This window comes from Aethalodelphis obliquidens, unplaced genomic scaffold, assembly GCF_003676395.1.
Source record: "Aethalodelphis obliquidens isolate GAN/ISIS:26980383/991018 unplaced genomic scaffold, ASM367639v1 scaffold13, whole genome shotgun sequence".
In the NCBI taxonomy this organism is placed as follows: Eukaryota; Metazoa; Chordata; class Mammalia; order Artiodactyla; family Delphinidae; genus Aethalodelphis; species Aethalodelphis obliquidens.
In genome coordinates, this window is record NW_020837957.1 from 1,848,992 (window position 1) to 1,876,467 (window position 27,476).

Here is a 27,476-nt window from a genome sequence, read left to right on the forward strand (position 1 = left end):
GATTGGCATCCTCCGGCCGAGCCGGCACCCAGTTAGTTACACCTGTGAAGCGGAGACAACAAACGGCTACGACCGGCCTACGCTTACGCCTTTCACGCCCACTTCACGCACAAGCAGCACGGGTGGTCCCAGAAGCTCATCCAGGTTTGCCTTCAGATGGGCTGTGGGCTGGCCCTGCAGTGACACACCGCAGTTGAGAAAGTGCTCACGTCTTCCTTCTGAACTCCTCCTTCGGAAGAGCCAGAGGAGAAAAAAAGTCACTGTTATATGTCCAACTTAGAGCCACTTATCTTGGGAGCACGCAGCGTTCTGAGGCTCGGTCGAGAAAGCATGTAACTTACGTCAGTTAACTAGGTGCGGGAAGGTGACCCATAACCTCAGACACCTGCCTCAGAGCGAACCCTAGGAGTGCGGGGACAAGTGCCAGACTCTGCTGCCTTATCATGTACAGCAGAGCCTACATCTTGCTGCAAAGAGAATTCCAAGAGTTGAAGAAAAACAATTATGAGGTGAGTACTGGAGACCTGGAGGGTGTGTTTCATTGGAGTACCAATTTTTAAAAGCAGTTTAATCTGTGTTTATTCTATAAGGCATAATTTAGTTAAACATACTTTGCCACTACAGACTTGTTTAATGAACCTATTTCAGTATAATTATCTGCTTCATAATAATAACAACTATTTGCACTTCATGATAATAGTTAACAATATTGAGCACACTATGCTGAGTAATTTATGGGCATTTAAGCCCTGAATATCAGGGTCCATCAGGTAGTAAGTGACTAGTAGGTCCAGGGTTGCACTCATTAATTACAATACTACAAAATAAGTTCGTAGTATTTTGTTTTACCTACCAGAAACCTAAGCCGCAGAAAGGGTCAGTAAATATTTGGCCGCAGGATTCCATCACAGGGTTTTCTACTACTTCCTGTCTAGTGCACTTTTTGCCAACTTCTGTCACATATAATACAGAAGCACCTTTCCCTTATAATTTTAACACAGCGCAAGGCTTTGCCCCGAATGCCACCAATGAGGTTTCAGTGTTCATAGGCTGTTCAGTGGTTGTCATAGGCTGTTTCATCACATACAATATGGAGAATTTAAAAATGGAAGGGGCGAGGGTGTACTTAGAAAGAATAGAAAGCCGTGCATAGAAAGAGGGTGTAGCATGCTTACCAACAGCTGCATAGGGCGTAGTTCAATGGCATTGCTCTCTTTTCACTCCTGCCATAGAAGTATTGCCTTAACAGGAGATGTCAGGAACAATTATTGAGTTCAACAACAAACATTCGAGAGGTATGAAAGTAACATTTGATGTTGTTTCTGCTCCACCTGAATTTTGTGGCTTTCTGTTGAAAGAAAATCTGTTGAAGGGAGAAGTGTTAGGTAAATATAGATAATGTAGGTAATAGAGATGTAATGGTTATCCAGACTAGCACTTAACATACCTAATAACTATGTGGTTGCTCAGAAGTATTTATCGACCATATTTAAGTGTATTCCTCAGCATAACCAATAACCTTATTCTATGAAATCCATTCTTGTCCCTCCATTGGAATAATGCCTCAAGTGTAGGAAAATTTTATTTTTATATATGAGCATAATTTTAGAGTTGTGTTTTTCTTAATGAAAATTTTCTTACTTCATGGCTTATATAGCATCCATATGGTTTTTAAAATCTTTGAAGAAATGCAAGCTTTCCAACTATTTCTTTCATTTTGAATTTGAGTCTTAAATTGTCTGTTGTCTTACATAGGCCACACATTCTAGTCTTGACCTTACTGTCCCACTTGTGATTTGCACACTACACTACTGATTTATTTAAAATTTGCTATTGCATGTTTTTCTGGAATCTATCTTCTCTGTAATAAGGCGATATATAACACCTTCCCAAAATAAAAAAAAAATTATCAGAAAAAGAAAACGTAGAGCTTTTGGAATTCATTGTAATCTAATATCTGATTTTCCAAGCTGCACTAAATATTTAATCTTTTTTCTGCTTTAATTTTTCTTAATTAAAGGGTATTACTGGCTTTCCTGTAAGTGAAGATATGATGCAATGGGAAGCTGATATTGAAGGTCTACAGAATACAGTTTGGCATGGTTTGTGCTTTCAGAACTAATTTACTTTTTTAAAAGTCTTTGTATTATTAGCCTATTTTCTTTAAGGTTGCATTGTATAAATTTCTAGAATTCTTAAAGTATTTACATGTTATTTTTTTATTATATGGTTTAATTTTTTGCCATTTGTCAACATGGATGGAAATTTCAGGTTTGAATTTTTCTTTATGCCCAATCTTGATGTTATCATGATTTTAAGAAGCACACACAGGAAAGCATTATCAATTGAGAATATCATCTGACAGTCTTCCATGAAGTCAGAGAATAGCTAACAAAATGCCTGTTGGCAGAAAAATCCCACAATTATGTCTCATTTTTTTCCTCTATGATTTTCCCACAAATTTCCATAAATCAAATTCTCAAGCAAACTAGGCAACTATAAGCTTTAATGACCACGCCCTCTTACAGTTGCGGATTAACAAGATACATTTGTTTAGTGAGGTAGGGGAGAAAAGCATGTAAGTGGGTAATTACAATAAAATATAACATGTTCTATTATGGATTTTGAATGGAATACCGAGGAGGCAGTGATTAGTTAATTTTGCCTTGGAGAGTCAGGAACGGCTTCCCAAGGAAGTGACCCTTGAGTTGGGTCCTAAAAAATGTGTGAGAATTCACCAGGTTTAGAATCAGAAGGAAATCCAGGCAGAGTAAACAGCCTGACATGAGGTGGCAAGAGAGGGTTCTGTAGCAGTGAGTTCAGTAAAGATGAGATACACAGTGAAGGGGCCGGGTGTTAGGGGGACAGGGTCAGTGGGTAGAAAGGACTAGTGGGAATGTGGCTGAAAACATGGAATTAGATTGTGAGGAGTCTGTTATACCATCTAGAGGAGTCTAGGCATCCTATAATCCAATTTACTTATTAATATAATAAAACTCTAGGGACCTTGGGGAGGCTAAACTGTAGGAATAAACTTCAGTGTTAGGTTACAGTTAATCAGTTCAACATGACACTTTAGTAAAAATGTTTCTTTTTGTATCACAGGATTATTCTTCCAACTGAGAATAAATTTTACATTGGAGTATAATTTTGTCCCTCCAGTTGTGAAATTTAGAACAATTCCTTTTCATCCAAATGGTAAGGAACAAATGAAATTTTTATCACGAGTTCTGTCCCCATTAACCTTGTTCTTTGTTAGTGTTTAATAATGTTTCTTTTTAATCACTTTGTTATGATTATAAAAGTAAGCATGCTTATTGGGGAAATGATCACCTGAATCCTAATTCATAGAGATACTATTCTCTATATTTAACCAAATTTATTTCCTTCTTCTATGTATGCATTTTATCTACATAGTTGAGTTATTACACAAAGTTTTATATATTTTTACTTAAAATGACATAATACGTTTATTTCTGCAATATTAAACATTCTTCAAAATATAATTTTTAATGACTGAATGATAAACTTAATTCCTGTATTGTTCAGTATTTTAGTTGGACCTAATTTTTTACTATAAAAATAATGCACAGACAAATTAACATTTTAGAAAGAAATAAGTTAGATTGCTACCTCAAGTCATATGCGAAGTAAATTCTTGATCGATTACAAATGCAAAAAATTTTAATGCTAAAAAGAAAATCTAATAGAACTTTTATGGGTGTGGTGAGAAAGACTTTTCTAAAAACAACAAGTCCTAGAAACCATGAGAAAAGCATGACACATTAAACTACATAAACTTTTTAAGACTTCTCTATAGCTAACGACATTATAAACAGAGATAAAAATACACTGACTTTTGCAAACTGAGGGGAAATATTTGCAATGCATAAAACAGAATATTTATAATATGTAAAGACCACTTGTGGATCAGTAAGAAAAAACAGAAAGCAACAGAAAAATGGGCAAAGGTTATAAACAAGCGCTTTTTTTTTTAGTGTGTTTTTGTTTTATATTGAAGTATAGTTGATTTACAATGTTGTGTTATTGTCAGGTGTACCATAAAGTGATTCTGTTATATATGTAGTCTTTTTAAGATTCTTTTCCCTTATATGTTATTACAAAATATCGAGTATAGTTCTCTGAACTATACGGTAGGTCCTTGTTACTTATCTGTTTTATATACAGTAGCGTGTATATGTTAATCCCAAATGCCTAATTTGTCCCTCCCCCTGCTTTCCCTTTTGGTAACTGTAAGTTTGTTTTCTATGTCTATGGGTCTATTTCTGTTTTGAATATAAGTTCATTTGTACCGTTTTTTTTTTTTAAGGTTCCACATATAAGTGATATCATATGATATTTGTCTTTCTCTGTCTTGCTTACTTCACTTAGTATGATAATCTCTAGGTCCATCCATGTTGCTGCAAATGGCATTATTTCATTCTTTTTTAATGGCTGAGTAGTATTCTATTGTATATGTATGCCACATCTTCTTTATCCATTCATCTCTTTTTTTTTTTTTTGGCGGTACACGGGCCTGTCACTGCTATGGCCTCTCCCGTTGCAGAGCACAGGCTTGGGACGCGCAGGCTCAGCGGCCATTGCTCACGGGCCTAGCCGCTCCGCGGCATGTGGGATCTTCCCGGACCACGGCACGAACCCGTGTCCCCTGCATCGGCAGGCGGACTCTCAACCACTGCGCCACCAGGGAAGCCCTATCCATTCATCTCTTGATGGACATTTAAGTTACTTCCATGTCTTGGCTATTGTAAATAGTGCTGCAGTGAACATTGGGGTGCATGTATCTTTTTGAATTATAGTTTTCTCTGGGTATATGCCCAGGAGTGGGATTACAGGATCATATGGTAGCCCTATTTTTAGTTTTTTAAAGGAAGCAGCATACATTTCTCCATAGTTGCTGTACCAATGTACATTCCCAACAACAGTGTAGGAGGGTTCCTTTTTCTCCACACCTTCTCCAGCATTTATTGTTTGTACACTTTTTCATGATGGTCATTCTGACTGGTGTGAGGTGATACCTCAACATAACTTTGATTTGCATTTCTCTAATAATTAGCAATGTGGAGCAGTTTTCATGTGCGTGTTGGCCATATATAAGTCTTCTTTGGAGAACTGTCTATTTAGATCTCATGCCCATTTTTTGATTGGGTTGTTTTGGGTTTTTTTTTGATGTTGAACTGTAGAGCTGTTTGTATACTTTTACGATTAATCCCTTTTTGCTCACATCATTTGCAAAATTTTCTCCCATTCTGTAGGTTCTCTTTTTGTTTTGCTTATGGTTTCCTTTGCCTTTAAGTTTAATTAGGTCCCATTTTTAAATTTTTTTTAATTTATTTTTTGCTGTACGCAGGCCTCTCACTGTTGTGGCCTCTCCCGTTGCGGAGCACAGGCTCCGGACGCGCAGGCTCAGTGGCTATGGCTCATGGGCCTAGCCGCTCCGTGGCATGTGGGATCTTCCCAGACCAGGGCACAAACCCATTTCCCCTGCATCAGCAGGCGGACTCAACCACTGCGCCACCAGGGAAGCCCCCATTTGTTTATTTTTGTTTTTATTTCCATTACTCTAGAAGACAGATCCAAAAAGATATTGCTGTGATTTATGTCAGAGTATTCTGCCTATGTTTTCCTCTAGGAGTTTTAGAGTATCCAGTTTTACATTAGGTCTTTAATCCATTTTGACTTTATTTTTGTGTATGGTGTTAGAGAGTGTTCTAATCTGATTCTTTTACATGTAGCTGTCCAGTTTTCCAAGCACCACTTATCGAAGAGACTATCTTTTCTCCATTGTATATTCGTGACTCCTTTGTCATAGATTAATTGACCACATGTATGTGGGTTTATTTCTGGGCTTTCTATCCTGTTCCACTGATCTGTATTTCTGTTTTTGTGCCAGATACTGTTTTGATGATTGTAGCTTTGTAGTATAGTCTGAAGTCAGGGAGCCTGATTCCTCCATCTCTGTTTTTCTTTCTCAAGATTACTTTGGCTATTTCGGGTCTCTTGTGTTTCCATACAAATTAAAAATTTTTTTGTTCTAGTTCTGTGAAAAATGCCATTCGTAATTTGATAGGGATTGCATTAAATCTGTAGACTGCCTTGGGTACTATAGTCATTTTGACAGTATTGATTCTTCCAGTCCAAGAACACATCTGTTTGTGTCATCTTCAATTTCTTTCATCAGCGTCTTATAGTTTTCAGAGTACAGGTCTTTTGCCTTCTTAGGTAGGTTTATTCCTAGGTATTTTATCCTTTTTGATGTGATGGTAAATGGGATTATTTCCTTAGTTTCTCTCTGATTTTTCATTGTTAGTGAATAGAAATGCAACATATTTCTGTGTATACATTTTGTATCCTGCAACTTTACTGAATGCATTGATGAGCTCTAGTAGTTTTCTGGTAGTGTCTTTAGGATTTTTTATGTATAGCATCATGTCATCTGCAAACAGTGAAAGTTTTACTTCTTCTTTTCCAATTTGTATTCCTTTTTTTTGCGGTACGCGGGCCTCTCACTGTTGTGGCCTCTCCCATTGCAGAGCACAGGCTCTGGACGCGCAGGCTCAGCGGCCATGGCTCACGGGCCCAGCTGCTCCGCGGCACGTGGAATCTTCCCAGACTGGGGCACGAACCCATGTCCCCTGCATCGGCAGGCAGACTCTCAACCACTGCACCACTAGGGAAGCCCTATGTTGACTAAAAATGGCGAGAGTGGACATCCTTGTCTTGTTCCTGATCTTAGAGGAAATGCTTTCAGCTTTTCACCGCTGAGTATGATGTTGTTAGCTGTGGGTTTGTTATATATGGCCATTATTATGTTGAGGTAGGTTCCCTCTATGCCCACTTTATGGAGAGTTTGTATCATAATTCGATGTTGAATTTTATCAAAAGCTTTTTCTGCATCTATTGATATGATTATATAGTTTTTACTCTTCGATTTGTTGATGTGGTGTATCACACTGAATGATTTGTGGATATTGAAAAATCCTTGCATCCCTGGGATAAATCCCACTTGATCCGGTGTATGATCTTTTTAAAGTATTGTTGGATTCAATTTGCCAGTATTTTGTTAAGGATTTTTGCGTCTAGGTTCATCAGTGATATTGGCCTGTAATTTTCTTTTTTTGTGAAATCTTTGCCTGATTTTGGTGTCACAGTGATGGTGGCCTCATAGAATGAGTTTGGAAGTGTTCCTTCCTCTGCAGTTTTTGGAATAGTTTCAAAAGGAAAGGTGTTAACTCTTCTGTAAGTGTTTAATAGACTTCGCCTGTGAAGCCATCTGGTCCTAGACTCTTGTTTGTTGGGAGTTTTTAAGTCACAGTTTCAATTTCAGTACTTGTAATTGGTCTGTTAATATTTTCTATTTCTTCCTCGTTCAGTCTTGGGAGATTGTACCTTTCTAAGGTTTGTTCATTTCTTCTAAGTTGTCCATTTTATTGACATATTGTTTCTTGTAGTAGTCTCTTATGGTCCTTTGTATTGCTGTGGTGTCGGTTGTAACTTCTCCTTTTTCATTTCTGATTTTACTGATTTGGGCCCTCCCTTTTTTCTTGATGAGTCTGACTAAAGGTTTATCCATTTTGTTTATCTTTTCAAAGAATCAGATTTTAGTTTCATTGATATTTTCTATTGTTTTCTTAGTTACTATTCCATTTATTTCTGCTCTGATCTTTATGATTTCTTTCCTTCTGCTAACTTTGGGTTTTGTTTGTTCTTCTTTCTTTAGTTGCTTTAGGTGTAAGGTTAGGTTGTTTATTTGAGATTTTTCTTGTTTCCTGAGCTCAGGTTGAATCACTGTAAATTTCCCTCTTAGAACTGTTTTTGCTACATTCCATAGGTTTTGGATCATTGTGTTTTCATTTTCATTTGTCTCTAGGTACTTTTTTGATTTCCTCTTTGGTTTCTTCAGTTATCCATTGGTTGTTTAGTAGAATACTGTTTAGCCTCCACATGTTTATGTTTTTTTGAAGTTATTTTCTTGTAGCTGATTTCTAATCTCATAGTCTTGTGGTTGAAAAAGATGCTTGATATGATTCCAGTTTTCTTAAATTTACCGAGACTTGATTTGTGCCCCAGCAAGTGATCTGTCCTGGAGATGGTTCCATGTGTACTTGAAAAGACTGTGTATTCTGCGGCTTTCAGATGGAATGCTCTATAAATATCAATTAAGTCCATCCGGTCTAATTTGTCATTGAAGGCCTGTGTTTCCTTATTGATTTTCTATCTGGATGATCTGTCCATTTATGTAAGTGGGGTGTTAAGCTCTCCCACTATTATTATGTTACTGTCAAGTTCTCCTTTTATGTCTGTTAACGTTTGCCTTATATATTGAGGTGCTCCTGTGTTGGATGCATATATATATATATATATACAATTGTTATATCTTCTTCTTGGATTGTTCCTTTGGTCATTAGGTACTGTCCTTCTTTGTCTCTTATAACAGTCTTTATTTTAAAGTGTATTTTGTCTGATATAAGTATTGCAACTCCAGCTTTCTTTTGATTTCCATTTGCATGGAATACCTTTTTCCATCCCCTCATTTTCAGTCTGTATGTGTCTCTAGATCTGAAGCGAGTCTCTTATAGACAGCATATATTTGAGTCTTAATTTTTGTACCCATTCAGCCAGTCTGTGTCTTTTGGCTGGAGCATTTAATCTGTTTACATTTAAGGTAATTATCAGTATGTATGTTCTTATTGTCATTTTGTTAATTGTTTTGCATTTGTTTTTATAGGTCTTCTTTCTTCCTTTCCTCTTTTTTTAAAATATTTTATTGAAGTATAGTTGATTTAAATGTTGTTAATTTCTGCTGTACAGCAAAGTTATTCAGTTATGCATTTATATATTCTTTTGCTTACTGTTTTCTATTATGGTTTATCACAGGATATTGAATATAGTTCCCAGTGCTATACAATAGGACCTTGTTCTTTATTTCCTTTCTTCTTTTGTGCTCTTCTCTTGTGATTTGATTATCTTTAGTGTTATGTTTGGTTATCTTATTTTTTGTATATATATATATATATATATATATATATATATATATATATAAAATAGGTTTGTGGTTCCATGAGGTTTCGATATAGCATTCTATACATATACATGATTATTTTAAGTTGCTGATCTCCTAATTTCAATGCATTCACATGTCTTGCATTTGTACTCTTCTTCTCTCATGATTACTAGTTTAGATATCCTATTTGTGTGTGGATGATTTCCTATCTTTACTGTATGCTTGCCTTTATGGGTGAGCGTTCCCATTTTGTAATTTTCTTGTTTCTAGTTGTGGTCTTTTCTTTTCCACCTAGAGAAGCTTCTTTAGAATTTGTTTTAAACCTGGTTTGGTGGTACTGAATTCTTTTAGCTTTTGCTTGTCCGTAAAGCTTTTGATTTCTCAGTCAAATCTGAACAAGAGCCTTGCTGGGTAGAGTATTCTTGGTTGTAGGTTTTCCCCTTTCATCACTTTAAATGTATTGTGCCACTCCCTTCTGGCCTGCAGAGTTTCTGCTGAAAAGTCAGCTCATAACCTTATGGGGATTCCCTTGTTGCTTTTAATATTTTCTCTTTATCTTTAATTTTGGTCAGTTTGATTACTATGTGTCTTGGTGTATTTATCCTTGAGTTAATCCTGTATGGGCCTCTGTGCTTCCTGGACTTGGGTGCTGTTTCCTTTCCCATATTAGGGAAGTTTTCAGTTGTTACCTCTTCAAATATTTTCTCAGTCCCTTATTCTCTCTCTTCTTCTGGGACCCCTATAATGCGAATGTTGGTGCATTTGACATTGTCCTAGAGGTCTCTTAAACTGTCCTCATTTCTTTTCATTCTTTTTTCTTTATTCTGTTCTGCGGCAGTGATTTCCACCACTCTGTCTTCCAGCTCACTTATCTGTTCTTCTGCCTCATTTATTCTGCTATTGACTCCTTCTAGTGTATTTTCCATTTTGGTTATTGTATTCTTCAATACAATATTGTATTCTTCTTGGTTGTTCTTTATATTTTCTAATTCTTTGTTAACACCTTCCTGTAACTTCTCACGCTGTGCATCCATTCTTTTCCTGAGCTCTTGGATCGTCTTTGTGATCATTACTCTGAACTCTTCCTGGTGTAGATTGCCTATCTCCGTGTCACTTAATTCTTCTTCTGGGGTTTTATCTTTTGCTTTCATCTGGAACCTCTTCCTCTGCTGTCTCATTTTGTCTAAATTTCTATTTCTGTTTTTATGTATGTGGAAGGTTGGTTATGTTTCTCAACCTTGGAGAAGTGGCCCTCTGTAAGGGATGCCCTTTGTGTCCCAGAAGTACACTCCCCTCTTGTCTTCCAAGGGCCAGGAACCAGCTGGTCCCAGGGTAGTTTCTGACTTGCATTTGTGGACTTAGTTCCACAGGCTGCCGGATCATTGTTTTCTTGTTTCTGGTGTCCACTCCCTGGTGGGTGAGGCTGTTGATGGACACTTGGATTGCTTCTGTATCTTGGCTATTGTAAATAGTGCTGCTGTGAATATTGGGGTGCGTGTATCTTTTTAAATTAGTGTTTTCATTTTTTCTGGATATATACCCAGGAGTAGAATTGCTGGATCATATGGTAGCTCTGCTTTTAGTTTTGTGATGAACCTTCATACTGTTTTCCATAGTGGCTGTACCAATTTACATTCCCACCAACAGTGTATAAGGGTTCCCTTTTCTCCACATCCTTGCCAACATTTGTGATTTTTAGACTTGATGATAACCATTCTGACAGATGTGAGGTGATATCTCGTTGTTTTGATTTGCATTTCTCTAATAATTAGTGATTTGAACATCTTTTCATGTGCCTGTTAGCCATTTGTATGTCTTCTTTGAAAAGATGTCTGTTCAGGTCTTCTGCCCATTTTTTGATTGGTTTGTTTGTTTTTGATATTGAACCGTGTGAACTGTTTGTATATTGTAGGTATTAACCCCTCGTTGGTAGCATCATTTGCAAATACTTTCTCTGATTCCGTAGGTTGTCTTTTCATTTTGTCAGTGGTTTCCTTTGCTATGCAAAAGCTTTTAAGTTTAATTAGGTCCCATTTGTTTATTTTTGCTCTTATTTCTTTTGCCTTAGGAGACTGATCCAAGAAAATATTGCTATAATTTATTTCAAAGAGTATTCCACCTCTGTTCTCTTCTAGGAATTTTATGGTTTCTGGTCTTACATTTAGCTCTTTAAACCATCTTGAATTTAATTTGTATGTGGTGTGAGGGAATGTTCTAATCTCATTGTTTTGCATGTGGCTACCCAATTTTCCCAGCACAACTTGTTGAAGAAACTGTCTTTTCTCCATTGTATATTCTTGACTCCTTTGTTGTAGATGAATTGACCATAGTGCACGGATTTATTTTGGGGCTCTCTGTTCTGTTCCATTGATTTATGTGTCTGTTTTTGTGTCAATACCATGATGTTTTGATTACTGTAGCTTTCTAGTATAGTCTGAAGTCTGGGAGGGTTATACTTCCAGCTTTGTTCTTTTTTCCTCAAGATTGCTTTGTGGCTCCATATGAATTTTATGATTATTTGTTCTAGTTCTGTGAAAAATGTCCAGGGTATTTTGATAGGAATTGCATTAAATCTGTAAATTGCTTTGGGTAGTATGGCCATTTTAACAATATTAATTCTTCCAATCCAAGGGCATGGGATATTGTTCCATTTCTTTGAATCGTCTTCATTTTCCTTCGTCAGTGTTTCATAGTTTTCAGGGTATTGGTCCTTCACCTCTTTGGTTAAATTTATTTCTAAGGGTTTTTCTTGCTGCTATTTTAAATGGGATTTTTTTTCTTTTTTACTTTCTCTTTCTGATATTTCATCATCACTGTATAGAAATGCAATAGATTTCTGTATATTAATTTTTTATCCTGCAACCTTGCCGAATTCATTTACTAGTTCTAATAGTTTTGGGGTGGAAACTTTAGGGATCTGTATAAAGAATATGCTTAATATTCTTATTAATATTTAATTAATAAAGATTTTGTTTCCAGTAACAATGTTGGAAATAAGGAAAAGAGAAATAACTCCAATGTCCATTAATATAGGAATTTTTAAGTAAAATATCTTACAGCTATATACATTGCTTTTAAACATAGCAAGGAAGATATATGAAGACTTTACTCTTTGGTCATTCTTATGCCCTGGAATCTTCACTACCTGGCATATTGTTAGTGCTCAAATATTTTTGGAATAAACATGTCCAGAAATACGTTGACAATTTACTATTAAATGAAAAAATACTTTGAAGAATAAAATGTAAAATATAATTCTATTTAATAAAAAAACCCAAAAACTACACACACACACACACACACACACACACACACACGTGTGTGTGTTTGTGTGTGTGTATTTTTTTCCAAATACTGACTTAGTTAATTAACTGTGTTAGGGAATAGGCCAACCTTTCATATATCTTTCCAATTTATATATTGATGTAATGGAACAAAGCTGGCAGGGAGGTTTTGCCATCCTCAGTGTGTGGGTTCAATTTCTGGACCTAAGACATTTACTCTGTCACTATTTCCAGCCAGTGGTAAAGGGAGAGAAAAAGAGAAGAGGGCAGAACAACTTCCTTAAGAAAATATGATCCAGAAGGTGCACACTTTACTTCTGCCAATGTCTCATGATTAAGACTTAGTCACACGGCCACATCTTGTTAGAGGAAAGGCTGGGAAAATGTGGGCAACTATGTATTCATCTAAAACCGCATGGGGGAATGGGGATGGGGCAGGCATCAAGTTTCTTTTTATAGAGAGAAGAAATGGAGGAAAGGGAGAGCAAATACTGGAGGACCATGAATAGTGTGCACAAAACTTTCTATACCATCATCTTTTCTTTCACCACTGAGTCATAATTTCACTTGTAACTTACAACAGTTTTAATACCAACTAGGATTTGTTTCTAAATTCTTTTATTGCATTGTTCACTCAAATCTTGTGTCCATTGCGCTGTTACTATTATTGTAGTTTACAATACAATGTACCAAATCAAACACCCCTCTTTTCACCTTTTCAAAATTTTCTTCCCAGGTCTTACCTTTTTATTGCAAGATTTTTCTATTGGAATATAAATGTTTTTCTTATTCATTTACAAAAATTATTTATACATTAATAAAAGTATTATTAATAATGATAGCTATCATTTTTTGAGGATCCACTATGTGCCAGGTACTCTCTTAAGGGCTTTATTTTTTGAATTCTTTTCGGTGAAAGTAGGTACTTCAATCATATCCCCATTTCATATACTAAGCAAGTGAGACCTAGAGAGGTAAAGTTAATTGCTCAACGTCACACAGCTGATAAGTGGAGGGGTCAACTGTCAAATCTGTGTGTTTGACACCAAAGTCCATGCTCTAACAGCTGCTCTGTATTAAGTGTCTGTCACATTCAATGCAAATAATTTTCCTGCTTTGTCATTTGCTTTCTAACTTTGCTATGACCTGTTGATGTTCATAAGTTTTAAATAATAATTTTATGTATTAATATTAATGTATTATTTTAATACAGTAGACCCACATACTGGCCGTCCCTGTATAGATTTTTTGGACAACACTCATAAGTGGAATAGAAGCTATACATTGAGCAGCATCTTACTTACCCTCCAGGTAAGAACAGATTAATATAATGCTGTCTTTAATACTTTTAATTACCCCAATTACTCAAAATATAACGAATAAAATGTACAATGCATAGTTAAATGTTTAAAGGATTTGAGTAAGCTTATATAAATCAATAACATTTCTACGTCAAGACTGTAAAATGGAACTTGAATTATAAAGACAATTATTTTTAAAGTGAAATCGATAGATTAGGCCCTTCCCAGCCAAAGAATATGTATTTTATAAAAGAAGAAAAGAACTGTTTGGATGGTTTCAACACTGGAAATACAGTCTTAGGTTTGCTTTTGGCTCCTAACTTCACTTTATAATGTTGAACAGGCCTTTTGGATCTTTCCGCATTCATGAACCTTGCCTTCCTCCGAGAGGTGAATCAAGTGACTACAACGTAAAATGTTCAGCTTTATCCTTTGTTTCTGACAGTACTAGAGACCTGCTTTTATAAGCTTTCATATCAAACCCAGTGAACAATTAAACCAGGAATTTCCTCCTCTCCTCGGTAGATGCCTGTTTCTAGAATGCACCCTTCACCTCCTAGATCCATGGTCTTTAGAAGCATGCCTCCGTGTTGTGTTATTCCCGACCCTCAAAGAGCCTCCCTTCTCATCCTGAAATGCTGAGATAAATGATTTGAGTGACACTTGCTTTGACCACTTACATCTGGCTCAGCGAGATTCTATCCGCTAGAGTCTGTCCACGATATTCTATCTATTTATCATTGATAATATGTGGAGATAAACTATTAAATTTTGATCATCTGGAATACCTGGAGAATAAAGTATTCTGGCTTAATTGAATTTTCTCTGTAACATAGAATTATAACACAAATTTCATCTCTCCCATTTCTTGTTTTTGAAAATAAAACTAATTAACTTTCTGTCTAGTCATCTTAGTATGCTGAGTAAAATTTAATATTTTTAAAAATTCAATGTTCAATTTATTTATTCATTCATTCTACAAATATGTGTTGAGCATATATAGCAGTGCCAGGCCATATTCTGGGAGAGAGATTGGAGCAAAAACTTTGAGGAAGTAAGTGAGCGTGTTGTGCAGAGCTTTGTGATTGATCTTCTGGATTCCTTCAAACTGAGTCATCCTGTCTCTTCTACCTAAATAGTGTTGGCCTTAAAAATAGTAAAAATGAATGTTCTCAGGAATGTAATGAGTGAGGGCAAACCAGAATGAAATGGTGAAAAATTTGAATAGCAGAATAATTTAATAAAAGGTACATTGAGGGCTGTAATTTTAGATAGCTTGGCTTCACATCTTGGTTCTGCCACTTAATACCTTTGCACTGTTGGACAAGTTTCTTCACTTCTCATTGCCTCAGTTTCTTCATCAGTAAAATGGGGCTGTTAGTAGCTACCTCATATAACTTGTGAGGACTAAATGAATAAATAACATGTAAAGTACTTAGAACCATGAGTTGTCCAAGAAAAGAATTCAATAAAATCTAGTTAATATTTTGATTGTTCTTAGTTTTAACCTGTAATACAAAATGACAACAAAGTGTTGCCAAATACATCATGGAAAGCCAGTAGATTACACAGTTGTTTTTATTTTTCAAATAGATTTATAAAACAAATATGCCCACATTAGAGAAGATTTTTAAGATAGTGGAAAGGAAAAGAAAATCACTGGTAATCATAAAGAAAATTCCTTACCCTATTGTTATTAGCATTTTCTTCTAATTTTGTCTCCTTTGTTTCGGTTTTAAATCTTCAGTTCCACATTTCCTGCAGGGTCAAGCCCAAATTCTGTTGCCTGACAAATGATGATCTACTTCTCACACCTCAGCTTTAACTCTCCCAAACACACTGTGGGATCCCGCTCCTATTGAAATATTGATATCTTCTTTTTTTTTTTTTTTCCACTCACAGTGCTTGGTTCAATTCATGTTAAAAAGCATTTATAGAGCTCTAAACTCTAAAGTTACAAACCTAAGTCAGTCTTGCACTTTAAAAAGTGCTCAGTCCAGTTCCGCATCTGACTAGCAGCCCATTTTATTCCCTCTTTCTCAGTCTGTTCAGCAAGCAGCTGCTCACATTGTAAGAGTCGGGTCAATAGAGCCCTCCTCTGCAATGCCTTTCCTGATTTCCTTTCCTAGGTGAAATTGATGGCTTTGGTTTTGGCGGGAAGGAGGTTTGCTTTGCAAAGTGGTACCCTAAGCAAATCTCTATGAGAGCGCTATAATGCTCTAATACATATACTGTTTCCTTATCTGTCTTCCCCTGTTGGACTGTAAGCTCCCTGAGGTCAGGAAACAAGTCTAATTTGTGTGATAGGTACTAAGTAACATGATTGAAGCAACAAATCTGAATTTTTACATTGTTGCAATGATGGTATATATGTTCAAATTATATAGCCTATTTCTTTTTCACTTCACATTTTATCTCAAGTAATTCCAGATTGCTACAATTAATATTTTAATGGCTATTTAATAGTACTTTGAAGGTCAGTGCTGCCCAATAGAACTTTCCGTGCTTACGGAAATGTTCAATATCTGTGCTGTCCGATATAGTAGCCTCTAGTCTCATGTTCTACTGAGCACTTGAAATGTGGCTACTGTAACTGAGGAACTGAGTTATTCATTTTATTTAAGTAATTTAAATTGAGATTGCTTTCTGACTACTACCTTTTGAATAACAGGTGAGACACATTTATAATTATCACATTGTTATACAAGGGGGTGGTACTTGAAATGGTGTTTAAAATATTTTAAAGTCTAAATATGCTAATCATCTCCTCCTAAAATTTTTATAATCTTGATTTCTTTGAAAACTTGTACTTCCATATACAATGAAAAAGTAAGTACCAACACTCATCCACAGAAGAAATTCCAATTTCATGGGCTATAACTAATTGGATATTACAACATGTACCCACTGGTACAGTTGTTTATTGATGCTTCAGATGTTTGTATTTATCCTCCAGATGGCTTTTTATATTATTTCATACTATCACATGGTGACTTTAAAAGTTGGACTGTTATTTTATTTTTTTACTATTTTAGCAGGGTGTCTGATTTGTATATTTTAATTATTCCTTACATTCTAGTTCTTAAAAAATCATTAAATATACTTAATAGCTTGTGTGTATATTATATGAAAAGGTCTTAGGCACAGTGGTCAATGCAAAGACTATTGAGTAAACTTTACCAGATGTGCCTCTCTGAGTAAGATTATCTCTCCAGCCAAAGAGCAAAAGCTCGCTCTTGAAGAAAAGTTTCATCTGCTTCCCACCCACTTTGAAAGATATAGTGCAATCCTTATTTAAGCAATTATAATATTCTGGGAAATATAGCCCAATGTGTTTTCCAAATAGAAAAAAAAAAAAAACAGCAGAAAATTCTTGTTGGTTTTGAAATATCAGATGTCAGATTACTGCTTTTATTAGTGAAAGATTGCTATCATTTCCATGACTCTTAAGCCACAGTAATCCACTCTGACCTGTAGCTACACTTAAGACATTCTGGTAGTTGTTCTCTTGGCTATATTTTATTATCTATTTTGTATGTTATAACGTAAGATTCAGTATACTGAATTATTGAATAAATTTTTCAAATTTGGGCTAATATTAATTTTAAGATGCCAGATAAACAAGATTATTGTCTAGCAGAACTATTAAGTTTTAGTTACTACTGGTCACCTATTTCATCCAGATGTGCAAATACTATTGTAGGCAGAATTTTGAAGATGTCCCCCAAGACTCCCATTCTCTGGTTACTCAGTCAAACACTAATCTAGGTGTGAAGGAACTTTGCAGATGGAACTATGGTTACTAATCAGCTCACCTTAAAATAGAAAGGTTATTCCTGAAATATGCAGGGGGCCCAAAGTAATCCCATGAGCTCTTAACAACAGAAAAGGAAGACAGAAGAGTCACTCAGAGAAATACAGTAAAGACGGAGAAAGGATATGACAGGAGGGGAGCAAACACGAGAAGGATTTTTCACACCTTTGCCTCTGACACGTAGGGGTCCAAGTGTAAGGACTGGCGAGAGACATCTCAGGGTTGAGGGTAGCCCCCAGTTAATCACCAGGAAAGAAACGGGAAACTCAGTCTTACAAATACTGAAGTCAGGAACTGGATTCAGCTAACAGACAGCCTGAATGAGTTGGGAGGCATGTTCTTCCCAGAGCCTCTGGTAAGAGCCCAGCCAATCGACGACTTGATTTCAGTCTTGTTCAGTCTGGAAAAGAAAAACCAGCCCAATCAACCTTCACTTCCTACTTGTAGAAATGTGAGATAATAAATTTGTGTTGATTTAGTTGCTAAATTTGTGGTAATTTGTTATAGCAGCAATAGAAAACTACTACAGATACCAAGTTAAGCATTCAGTGATCTGGAGGGATATTGAATTGCATGCAAGTTTTTAATACATGTGTTTGTTTATTCACGATCTAAATATGATCTCGTTAAAATGTAATGTATTTTTAATGGAAATGTTTCAATGTTTTCTAATGTTTACTTCCCTTTCCATAAAAAATCAATTTAAATTTATGTGATAGGAAGAAATAAGTTACAGGAAGGAACTTGTAACTTGCTTTGATCCTAATGTTTGGCTCATGAATGTACAGTATAAAACCAAGATAGATCAAGTGTTTCTTGAGAGTAGGGACCATGTCTCTTTTGTCTTTGTCTCTATCTCCAGGTGGATACATTATAGGCATTTAATGAATGCTTCTTGAATGTTGTATGTATTGGTTTGTCTTTTTGCTCTAAGAAAAAAGTTACTTTAAAAACTCTATGTTCTATATGTTTTCCTATAGGTTATGCTTTCTAATCCAGTGCTAGAAAATCCAGTGAATTTGGAAGCAGCCCATATACTGAATAAAGATGAAACTCTGTACAGGCAAATAATTCTAGGACGTTTCCACCAGCCATTACAATGTAAGAAGTGCCTACTTATTGTTATTTGCCAGTTATTAATTATTTATACCAAGTAAATGATCTAGCAAGTAACTTGTATACGGCAATATTTTCTGTATCCATTTTCAGTAATGAAGTCATACTAAGATCTCTCCTACTGTACCTCTTTTTCAAATCCATCAGTGTGATCCCTTTTTTTTCCTAATTGAAGAATAGTTGATTTACAATGTTGTGTTAGTTTCAGGTGTACAGCAAAGTGATTCAGTTATACATACATATATATCTATTTTATATATCTGTTTTTTCAGATTCTTTTCCCTTATAGGTTATTACAAAATATTGAGTAGAGTTCCCTGTGCTATACAGTAGGTCCTTGTTGTCTGTTTTATATATAGTAGTGTGTACATATTAATCCCAAACTCCTAATTTACCCCTGCCCGCCCCCTTTCCCCTTTGGTAACCATAAGTTTGTTTTCTATGTCTGTGGGTCTATTTCTGTTTTGTATGTAAGTTCATTTCTATCATTTTTTTTAGATTCAACATATAAGCAATATCATAAGATATTTGTCTTTCTCTGGCTGGTTTAGCGTGGTCCTTTTTAAAAGATTACCAAAAATCATAGGCATAGTATCTTTAAAAGTAATGGTCGGGCCTCCCTGGTGGCGCAATGGTTGAGGGTCTGCCTGCCAATGGGGGGGACACGGGTTCGTGCCCCGGTCTGTGGGGATCCCACATGCCGCAGAGTGGCTGGGCCTGTGAGCCATGGCCGCTGAGCCTGCACGTCTGGAGCCTGTGCTCCGCAACGGGAAAGGCCACAACAGTGAGAGGCCCGCATACTGCAAAAATAAATAAATAAAAGTAATGGTCATATGGGTGAATGGTGCTGATCAAAACTAGTCTACCCATCATAAAGATATGACACCAGTTTTAACTCTCTGATCTGTAATGGATATTTCTCAGACTTCACCTTTAGTAACCCCCAGATCTTACTTATCTGGGACTCCTTTCCCCTTGATTAGGAAAGCTTTCAGCATTTTTCTTTCTGGAGAGTTCTTCCTCCAGGTATTCCTTCAAAGAATCCATGTGGAAATGACATCTGAGCCTTTTCAGTCTTTCTGCTCTATTGACCAATGTTTTCCTGATACCGTTGGTCTGCTCCCTCTCATCCTGCCAGGAACCTTTTCTTGACTCTTAATTCCATCACCTCTATTGCTCCTGTGCTCTCTCTGCAGTTAGCAGAGCAATGCTGTTGGCTCCTTATGCCCAGGGGTGTTTGCCACAAGTGAAGGTTGGGATCCTAGTGACATAGCTCTTTCCTTTACATTCTGCCCCTCCTTTCAGCAGTGCACAGCAGCCTCACACAGTAACTGGCATTATTAGCTCCCCAATCAGCAGGACTCGCTGTTCAGACTCACTCTGCCAAACTGATGTCTCTTGTGCTTTTTCTCTCCATTAGATGTCCACGATCTCTTCGTCCATCCCCTTCTAGGACCTGCCAGCCCATTAGTCAGGTCTGTACAGTTTGTGGCCAAGTTCAAGTCCTCCTCCACAGGGCATCTGGGTCAGATGCAATATTGATCAGGCATCTTTTCCAGTATCTTCAAATATGTCATGATTGTCGCGGAGTTCCTCAAAATTCCCTGACAGTTTTGAGGCTGGTTTGTCCACAGAGGAATGGTACCGCTTCACTCTGATCATATTTCTGACCAATCAGAATACTGTAGCATCCCCTGCTGTGTCCTCTGCACTCAGGAAGTGTTTGTGGAATGAGCAAATGAACGACATGTATCCCTTCTGTCATGCACTACAATACTGTCATTACCCAGAAATATTCTGTACAAAGCTATGTCCATATTCTGGTGAATGCAAATTTTAAAACTGGTTTTAAAGAATTTTCTATGGTAAATGACTTTGGTTTTGCCCTGCAGAGAGAAGGATGAGAAGAAACTGCAAGACAAATTGGCCCTTCCTTTTCTTCTTTTCTCTCAGGCTGACATCACCCTTCACTCCTTTCAGTCCTCCTGCTTTGCCAACAAACCAGACAGGAAAGCTGTCCACGTTGCCAAATCACCCAACAAATGAGTGACAAAGCAAATAGTGCTTTGGTAGGTTTTCACTATATGCTTTATTTGTGTTGGTGAAATATGTGGGAATCCAAGAGAGCAAATCGTTTTCAGCTTGCCTGCCATCACAGCAGGACTGGAGTGGTACCTATAGTGCCAGGAAGAAAATGATTTTCTGTGCTTCATAGAGAAAGAGTGCCGTGATACAGCAGAGGCAGCTGCTGTGGTGGGAAATGAAGTGTGGAAAAATGCGTTCACTCTAACTTAGATGGTAGCATAGTACCATGTGGTTTTCTGTGAAAAACTGCATCCAATGAGAATTAATTTCCTGTAACAACTTTGAAAAGAAAAGGTCTCCACTACAGTGCTGCAAGAATCAGCTTTCATGTACGTTTAATATATTAATAAGAAGGTCTGGAAAATGCAAAGGAGAAATTATCCCATTTTTGGATAACACAAAAGTGGAACAGATAGTTACTTGTATACATGAGAAACTCAAGAGGCAGGTAATTGTATCATATCCGTAGGCATTAATTTTCGGCTACAGCAATATCCTCAGTGCCCAGGTAGCAGTCTCTGGCTATAAGTATTGAATAAAAATTTGTAGATTGAATGAATGAAAAAATACACATAAAGGGCTTCCCGGGTGGCACAGTGGTTGAGAGTCCGCCTGCCGATGCAGGGGACGCAGGTTCGTGCCCCGGTCCGAGAGGATCCCACATGCTGTGGAGCGGCTGGGCCCGTGAGCCATGGCTGCTGAGCCTGTGTGTCCGGAGCCTGTGCTCCGCAGCGGGAGAGGCCCGCCTACTGCAAAAAAAAACCCATAAATTTAGATCCTGATTTTACTTCATAGTTTACAGAATGCTTTCACATACATTTATTCATCTGATCCTTAGCCTCTTCCCCTGAGGCAGCTGAGGATGGTGATGAAGGGATTAGCCCAAGGCCACACACAGCAAGCTGCAGGGCCAGAGATCCACCCTGGGCATTCCCCCTGCCGCCCTCCCCACCCCCCACCCTCCGCCCCGTGCCTCCAATTTAATGAGGTGAACATAAAGTCATTCATGTGGGATCAAAGAATTAAAATTTCCAAGTACTGAAGAGAAGAGACCTGACTTCATAGCAGACCTTTAGTCTATGAAAAATTCTTAGGAAGCTGTTTGAACACAAGCTTAATGTGAAAAGCAAGTGCCCTTCTACCAAGCATGTGCGAAATGATAACTTGCCCGACTCTGGTTAGGTGGGCCCTTCTCTGGAATACCAGCCTTTTCCTTGGCGTGTTGACAAGAATGCACAAACTCTGAGTTCAAACCCGATTGGTGGGGACTTCCCTGGTGGCGCAGTGGTTAGGAATCCGCCAGCCAATGCAGGGGACATGGGTTCAATCCCTGGTCCAGGAAGATCCCACATGCGGTGGAGCAACTAAGCCCATGTGACACAACTACTGAGCCTGCGCTTTAGAGCCCACGTGCCACAACGACTTAAGCCCACACTCCTAGAGCCCATGCTCCGCAACAAGAGAAGCCATCGCAATGAGAAGCACATGCAGCACAATGAAGAATAAGCCCCCACTCACCACAACTAGAGGAACCCTGTGTGCAGCAGTGAAGACCCGACACAGACAAAAAAAAAAAAAAAACGATTGGTGGAGGTCCTGATGACCTTCCCATGTCCTGCAAGCCTCTTCTCCTTGTGGTCTGGACCCTGACTCCCTTACTTATAGTTTGGGTGCTCACACATACCAGACTGCCTGGGACAGGCTAGGCCCGTGAGCCATGGCCGCTGAGCCTGAGCGTCCGGAGCCTGTGCTCTGCAACGGGAGAGGCCACAACAGTGAGAGGCCTGCGTACTGCAAAAAAAAAAAAACTATAATATAATTACTGACAGATATTATGACAGTCAAAATACAAGAATAGAGAAGAATTATAAAAATATTAGGGAGATTATACAACTAATTCACATTGGGTACTTTTAAAAAAACCCTGATGATTGTGCAAATCCATCCCATCCTCCTTGCAGTTAGGAAGATGTTGTGATAAGCATTTGATTCTTCTTCAATTTAAGTTCTCAATTTGTTCACTTTTTTTTTTAAAGTTCTCTTAACAATAGAACAATTTTAGAGGAACTTGTTTCTACAATTGAAGCAGGTGATGTCTCGTAGGATTTCAGGTGTTGGGTTTTTTTCTCTTAAAGGGAGTACTGGTTGTTAGGTGTAGGAATACCCTTTCCTTTGGAAAAGATTCTTTCTTGATGTCAGGAGAAAGAGAAATTTAGTCCATTAGCTTCTCATGAAAGAACATGAGCTTTAGCACCATCATTCAGAGCCAGTTTTGTTGTTGATGATTACAGTATTACTCCAGATATTCTGCTGTCTACAGATGTCAGGAGATGTGGAAAACCTGACTTTCACAGGATGGCCTGTATGGATCTGTTTGCTGGAGTTACAGACCTCTTTTGTCCTTTTTTGTATTTCACTGCACCAGATGTTCCAGGAACTTTTCAGCAAAGTCTCTGCTAAAGATGTTAAGTATTTATTTTCTATCAAAGAAATATTTGTGCATAGCTTTAAAGGACAGGTAACACCAATCGGTTTTTAAGGAAATACAGCAGACCTTGGAAGCCACACCTTCCATGGCTGAGAGCCGTCCCCACCCCGACAAGGTACCAACAGCTTTCAACACGTTTATCTGTTTCTTTTGGAATTCACCACTATATTGCTAAATTTATTCTGTACTAAATTTCTGGGGTTTTCAGTTTAGATATTACTTATGGGCTTCTTCTGAGAGATAAAGATTTAGTTTTTATGTGCCATTTCCACTCACGTTTTCTCTCCCCCATTCTCCTAGTATTGTTCGTTTACATTGATATGACTTAGTAAATATTCGTCATAGGTGAGCCACGAATGATTATTTTTCTTGTACAAATGGCCTGTTTTTTCATTCCCTTGCTTTTGTTTTCTGGATTTTTATTTGTTCTTTTTAAAAATATCTACCATTTATTTTTCCCCTAAGCTTTCTGACAGAGCTGTAAAGACAAACAAACAAACAAACAAAACACACACACCAGGTATTCAGTCAGTTTCATTTTTTCCCCTGGAAGACGTCTTTGCTGAGGCCCTCATGCGCCTCCTCCTTTTCTGAATTGGCAGTTCTCTCGTAGGGATCCTGGAGTGACCTTTTGGTCTGCCTCTTGGATTGGAGCTCTTGCTTGATCCCTCCTTTTCCTCTTGGTTGGTTTGCTCCTTCATTTTGTTGGAACACTTCCTCCAGGAGCTTCCAAGTACATGAAAGCTAAATCTTTTATTACTTCACATGCCTAAAAATGTATTTTTTCCACTCTCATATGTTCATAATTTGGTTAAACTTTAGTCTGAAAATGTTTTTCCTCCTCATTCATCATGTAGGGCATTTCATAGGCTGTTTAAATCTCAAACTCTAATTCTTTAGTTCTGGACTTTTTTCTTATATGATTTCTCTTATAATACCTGTCCCCTCCAGTTTCCCTGTTCTCTCTTCTAAATCTCCAAAGATTTAGACGTGGGATCTACTGATCTGTTACTCTGATTTTTTAAAATCTATTTTCTCCTATTATCCATCTCTTTGTTTTTCTGTTCTGTATTCTGGAAAATGTCCAGAAAAGTATGTTCCTAGTTCCTATTTTCTTCCTGCTTATTTGTTTTGGTTGTCATCCTTCATGATAATGACTTTACTCAGATATCTACTGATCTTTGACTATGTGTCTGTATGATGGACACACGATGAATGAAAATCATTCATTGAAAAGGTTGGAAATTTTGGATACAGATTGGACTTGTTGATGGTTTTGTTTCATTATAGGGTTATTCAGTGGGGACCTGACCTTACCTTTAGCTAGGCTTGACTATTTTTTCTGAGACATATCCTCCAGTCTTATGCCTGAAGAGAGAGGTGTTAACTACTTACACTCTAGGAGCTGGACAGAGAGTGAGAATAAGGAACCTTTCTTATCCAATACGATTTATTTGATTTATTCCCTGCCTTCAGTCGCTTACCATACTCTTGTTCTGCTATCTCCTGAATCTCTCTGGTTCAGTTTCTCCAGAATTAGGCATACTCCCTCCTGCCTGGGCAGTGGTGGTCTTCTGGTTGCATAGGATGAAGGCTATGTCTTTGGGGTCCATGCTATACCTGTCAGTTTTCAGAGGTCTCTGGTACCTCCAATTCCTGAGTGTTTCTCAAGTTCTGAAGTGTAAATCTGCTTGCTTTTTATTGGCCTCCCCTCATCAGGTCGTTAGGTTTCAAGTTTCTATGGCCTGTTAAGATAGTTACCACTTGACATCTGCTTTCCATCTTGAAAATTTTTCTTGCCATCTTTCTTTTGTGCTCCTTGAGGTTTTATACTTTATTTTTATTCCTTTCTTACCATCTTATTGAGGCTTTGGAAAGAATGCACATAAGGCCATATATTCAGTCTTCCGAGTAAACCAGAATCTTTTCATATTTTTCTTTACAGCAAAAGATGACAGTTCTGAGTCACCTAAAGAGCCAGATAAATTTAACAGGTAAGTTTTTCTTTATACAATTTTTGGCCAATTTATACACTAAAAGAACTATTGATTTAACCTGTGTTTTCTATCATAATTGTATTTTCATTTTTTTAACTTAGAAAAAATATTTTTCATTTAAATATATTTTCCCTTCCAATACCTTTTAAAAATGACGTTTTCAGGAAGAATATGGAGAATCTTGAATTCTTTCTAGTCTATTGAATTAAAATTGATGTAACTATGTTAGTTGCCTATTCTTTTAGTTTTTATTTCTGAAAAGGAAAAAAAATGTTGTCTACATTATAGATCCAACCATTATAGATCACAAAAATCCAAGCAATTTAGGAGACGATAAAGTCCTGGAGGAAAATGGTGAGAGTTAGGGCTAAAGCCATTGTACACTTGGGAGACCACCTGACAATGTGACATCAATTCAGCCTTGAACACCTGGACAAGGTGTAGGTTCTGCAGCATTCAGCTTCTCTAGCATTTCCATCAGCCTTATTTTGATAGTTAGTCAGATGCAGAAAACAGCCAGCTTACTAGTGTTGACATAATACTTGATCTATCTTGGTTTTATACTATACATGCTCCAAAACAAGGATCCTCTTAGTGGATTTATAATAGTAAAATGTTCCCAAAGGACTGAAATCAAAAGGAACCCTCAGATCGGGGCTCTGTCCCAGAATGTGAGACAATGTCATGTCAAGGGGCTCTGTGTCTGGAAGTGTTAGAAGCTCAGAATTAGAAGACCCAGAAAAACCGACAGAATGATTAATTGGGACCTGACAGGAAGAACGTTGACCTTGTCTGTCCCCTAGCACTCAGATGAAGACCAGCCAGTAGCAGTGGTGGGGTCTGTCTCAGGCAGGAGCAGGAGGAAGGGCAAATCCCATTACAGGGAGAAAACTTTGGCCCTTTGGTTCTTTGTCTGGGGCAATGAGTCCCTCATCAGACAGGCAGCAAGGTAACCAGACGGCACCATAAGGATCCAGCACTGATCACAGGATAATAAAATCTGGGGTCTGGGAGAAAGACTTTAACTATAACTTTAGTCAGAAACAACTCGAGAGCCATGGTGAGATAAACTTGTAAATGGTGTTATCTTGAAAAATCGAGATTCGTGACAATGAAAGGAAAAAAAGGGGGGTGAAAAGTTGGGAGAGAGTGATGTTTTAACAGGTACAGTGAGATTCAGGGCAGAGGGAGTAACTAGGGTATTGATTCTAAGTTGGATGTGAGAGTGGTGTGTTAGAGGCTCTGAAAGAAGGCCAATGCAGCTGGAACACAGCAAGGGGGAAAGAAGAGATGGGTAGGAGATAGAGTAAGAGATGTAGACAGGGCCAGATCACTTAGAGCTTTATAAACCAGGTAAGGAATTTGCATTTCATTAACCTTTCAGTGGGAATTGGGACACAGCTGGACAGCTTTTAAGAAGGGGAAAGACATAATCAGATTTACATTTTAAAAGGACTACTTTAACTGCGATGTGGGGAATCAATTGTGAAGGATCTAAGGCGGAAGCAAGGAGAAGAATTATTGGGTTATTTTAGTAGACCGGGGAGAGGTGGGGTGTTATGAGCTAGGGGCTGAGGACATAGATATGGAGAGGGAAATAAGTGGATGAATTGGATGGATTCAAGACTTAGTTTGATTGATGTGGGGAATGAGAGAAAGTGGAACCAAGGGTTATTACTAGATTGTAGTTTGAACTGGATGGGTACTGCGGTGACTTACTGAGATGGGAGAGATTGGAAGATCACACCACTGGCTGCAACTAACAATCCCAGTTATGGATGAGGCTGTGATTGCACTGTAGCTCTCCTACGTTGCTGTGTGCATTGTTGTACCATTTGACACGCCCACAGCCAGTCTGGAAAACAGTTTAGCAGTTTCTTATAATGTCAAACATTCGCCTGCCCTCTAACCCACTCCTAAAGTATTTATCTTAGAGAAATGAAAGTATATATTCACCAAAAGACTTGCACACAAATGTTCATAGGAGCTTTATTCGTAATATCCCAAACTGAAAACAACTAAAATGTCCATCAACAATCAACATTATATATTCAACAGTTGAACATTATATATTCAACAGTCGAATATATAAATAAATTGTGTTATAGTTATGAATTGAATACTCTCAGCAATAGAACTGTTGATACATGCAACAACATGGAATAATAATGCAGACATTATGTTAAGAAAAAAAAAAACAGAGTTATAAAAGAGTACGTGCTGTACAATTCAATGTATATGAAGTTCTAGGACAGGCAAAACTAATCTATGGTGATAGAGATTGGATCAGTGATTACCCAAAGTGTCAAGGGAGATTGACTGGGAAGGGGCAGTAGGGAACTTTCAGGACTAATGAAAATATTCTA

The 27,476-nt window shown here is 37.5% G+C and overlaps 1 protein-coding gene across 2 annotated transcripts in view; it reads left to right on the plus strand.

Annotated features, from left to right (window-relative positions):
- UBE2U (ubiquitin conjugating enzyme E2 U) overlaps window positions 1-27,476 on the plus strand; it is a 68,764-nt gene continuing 41,288 nt past the window's right edge. The window contains exons 1-6 of one of the 2 annotated variants that reach the window (XM_027114516.1): window positions 1-509; window positions 2,021-2,102; window positions 3,106-3,198; window positions 13,523-13,620; window positions 18,405-18,525; window positions 25,059-25,107. In XM_027114516.1, the coding sequence (XP_026970317.1) occupies window positions 444-509; window positions 2,021-2,102; window positions 3,106-3,198; window positions 13,523-13,620; window positions 18,405-18,525; window positions 25,059-25,107 (509 nt within the window). In that variant the 5' untranslated portion in view covers window positions 1-443. The remainder of the gene's footprint in view (window positions 510-2,020; window positions 2,103-3,105; window positions 3,199-13,522; window positions 13,621-18,404; window positions 18,526-25,058; window positions 25,108-27,476) is intronic. The other variant, XM_027114517.1, reaches the window with a different exon arrangement.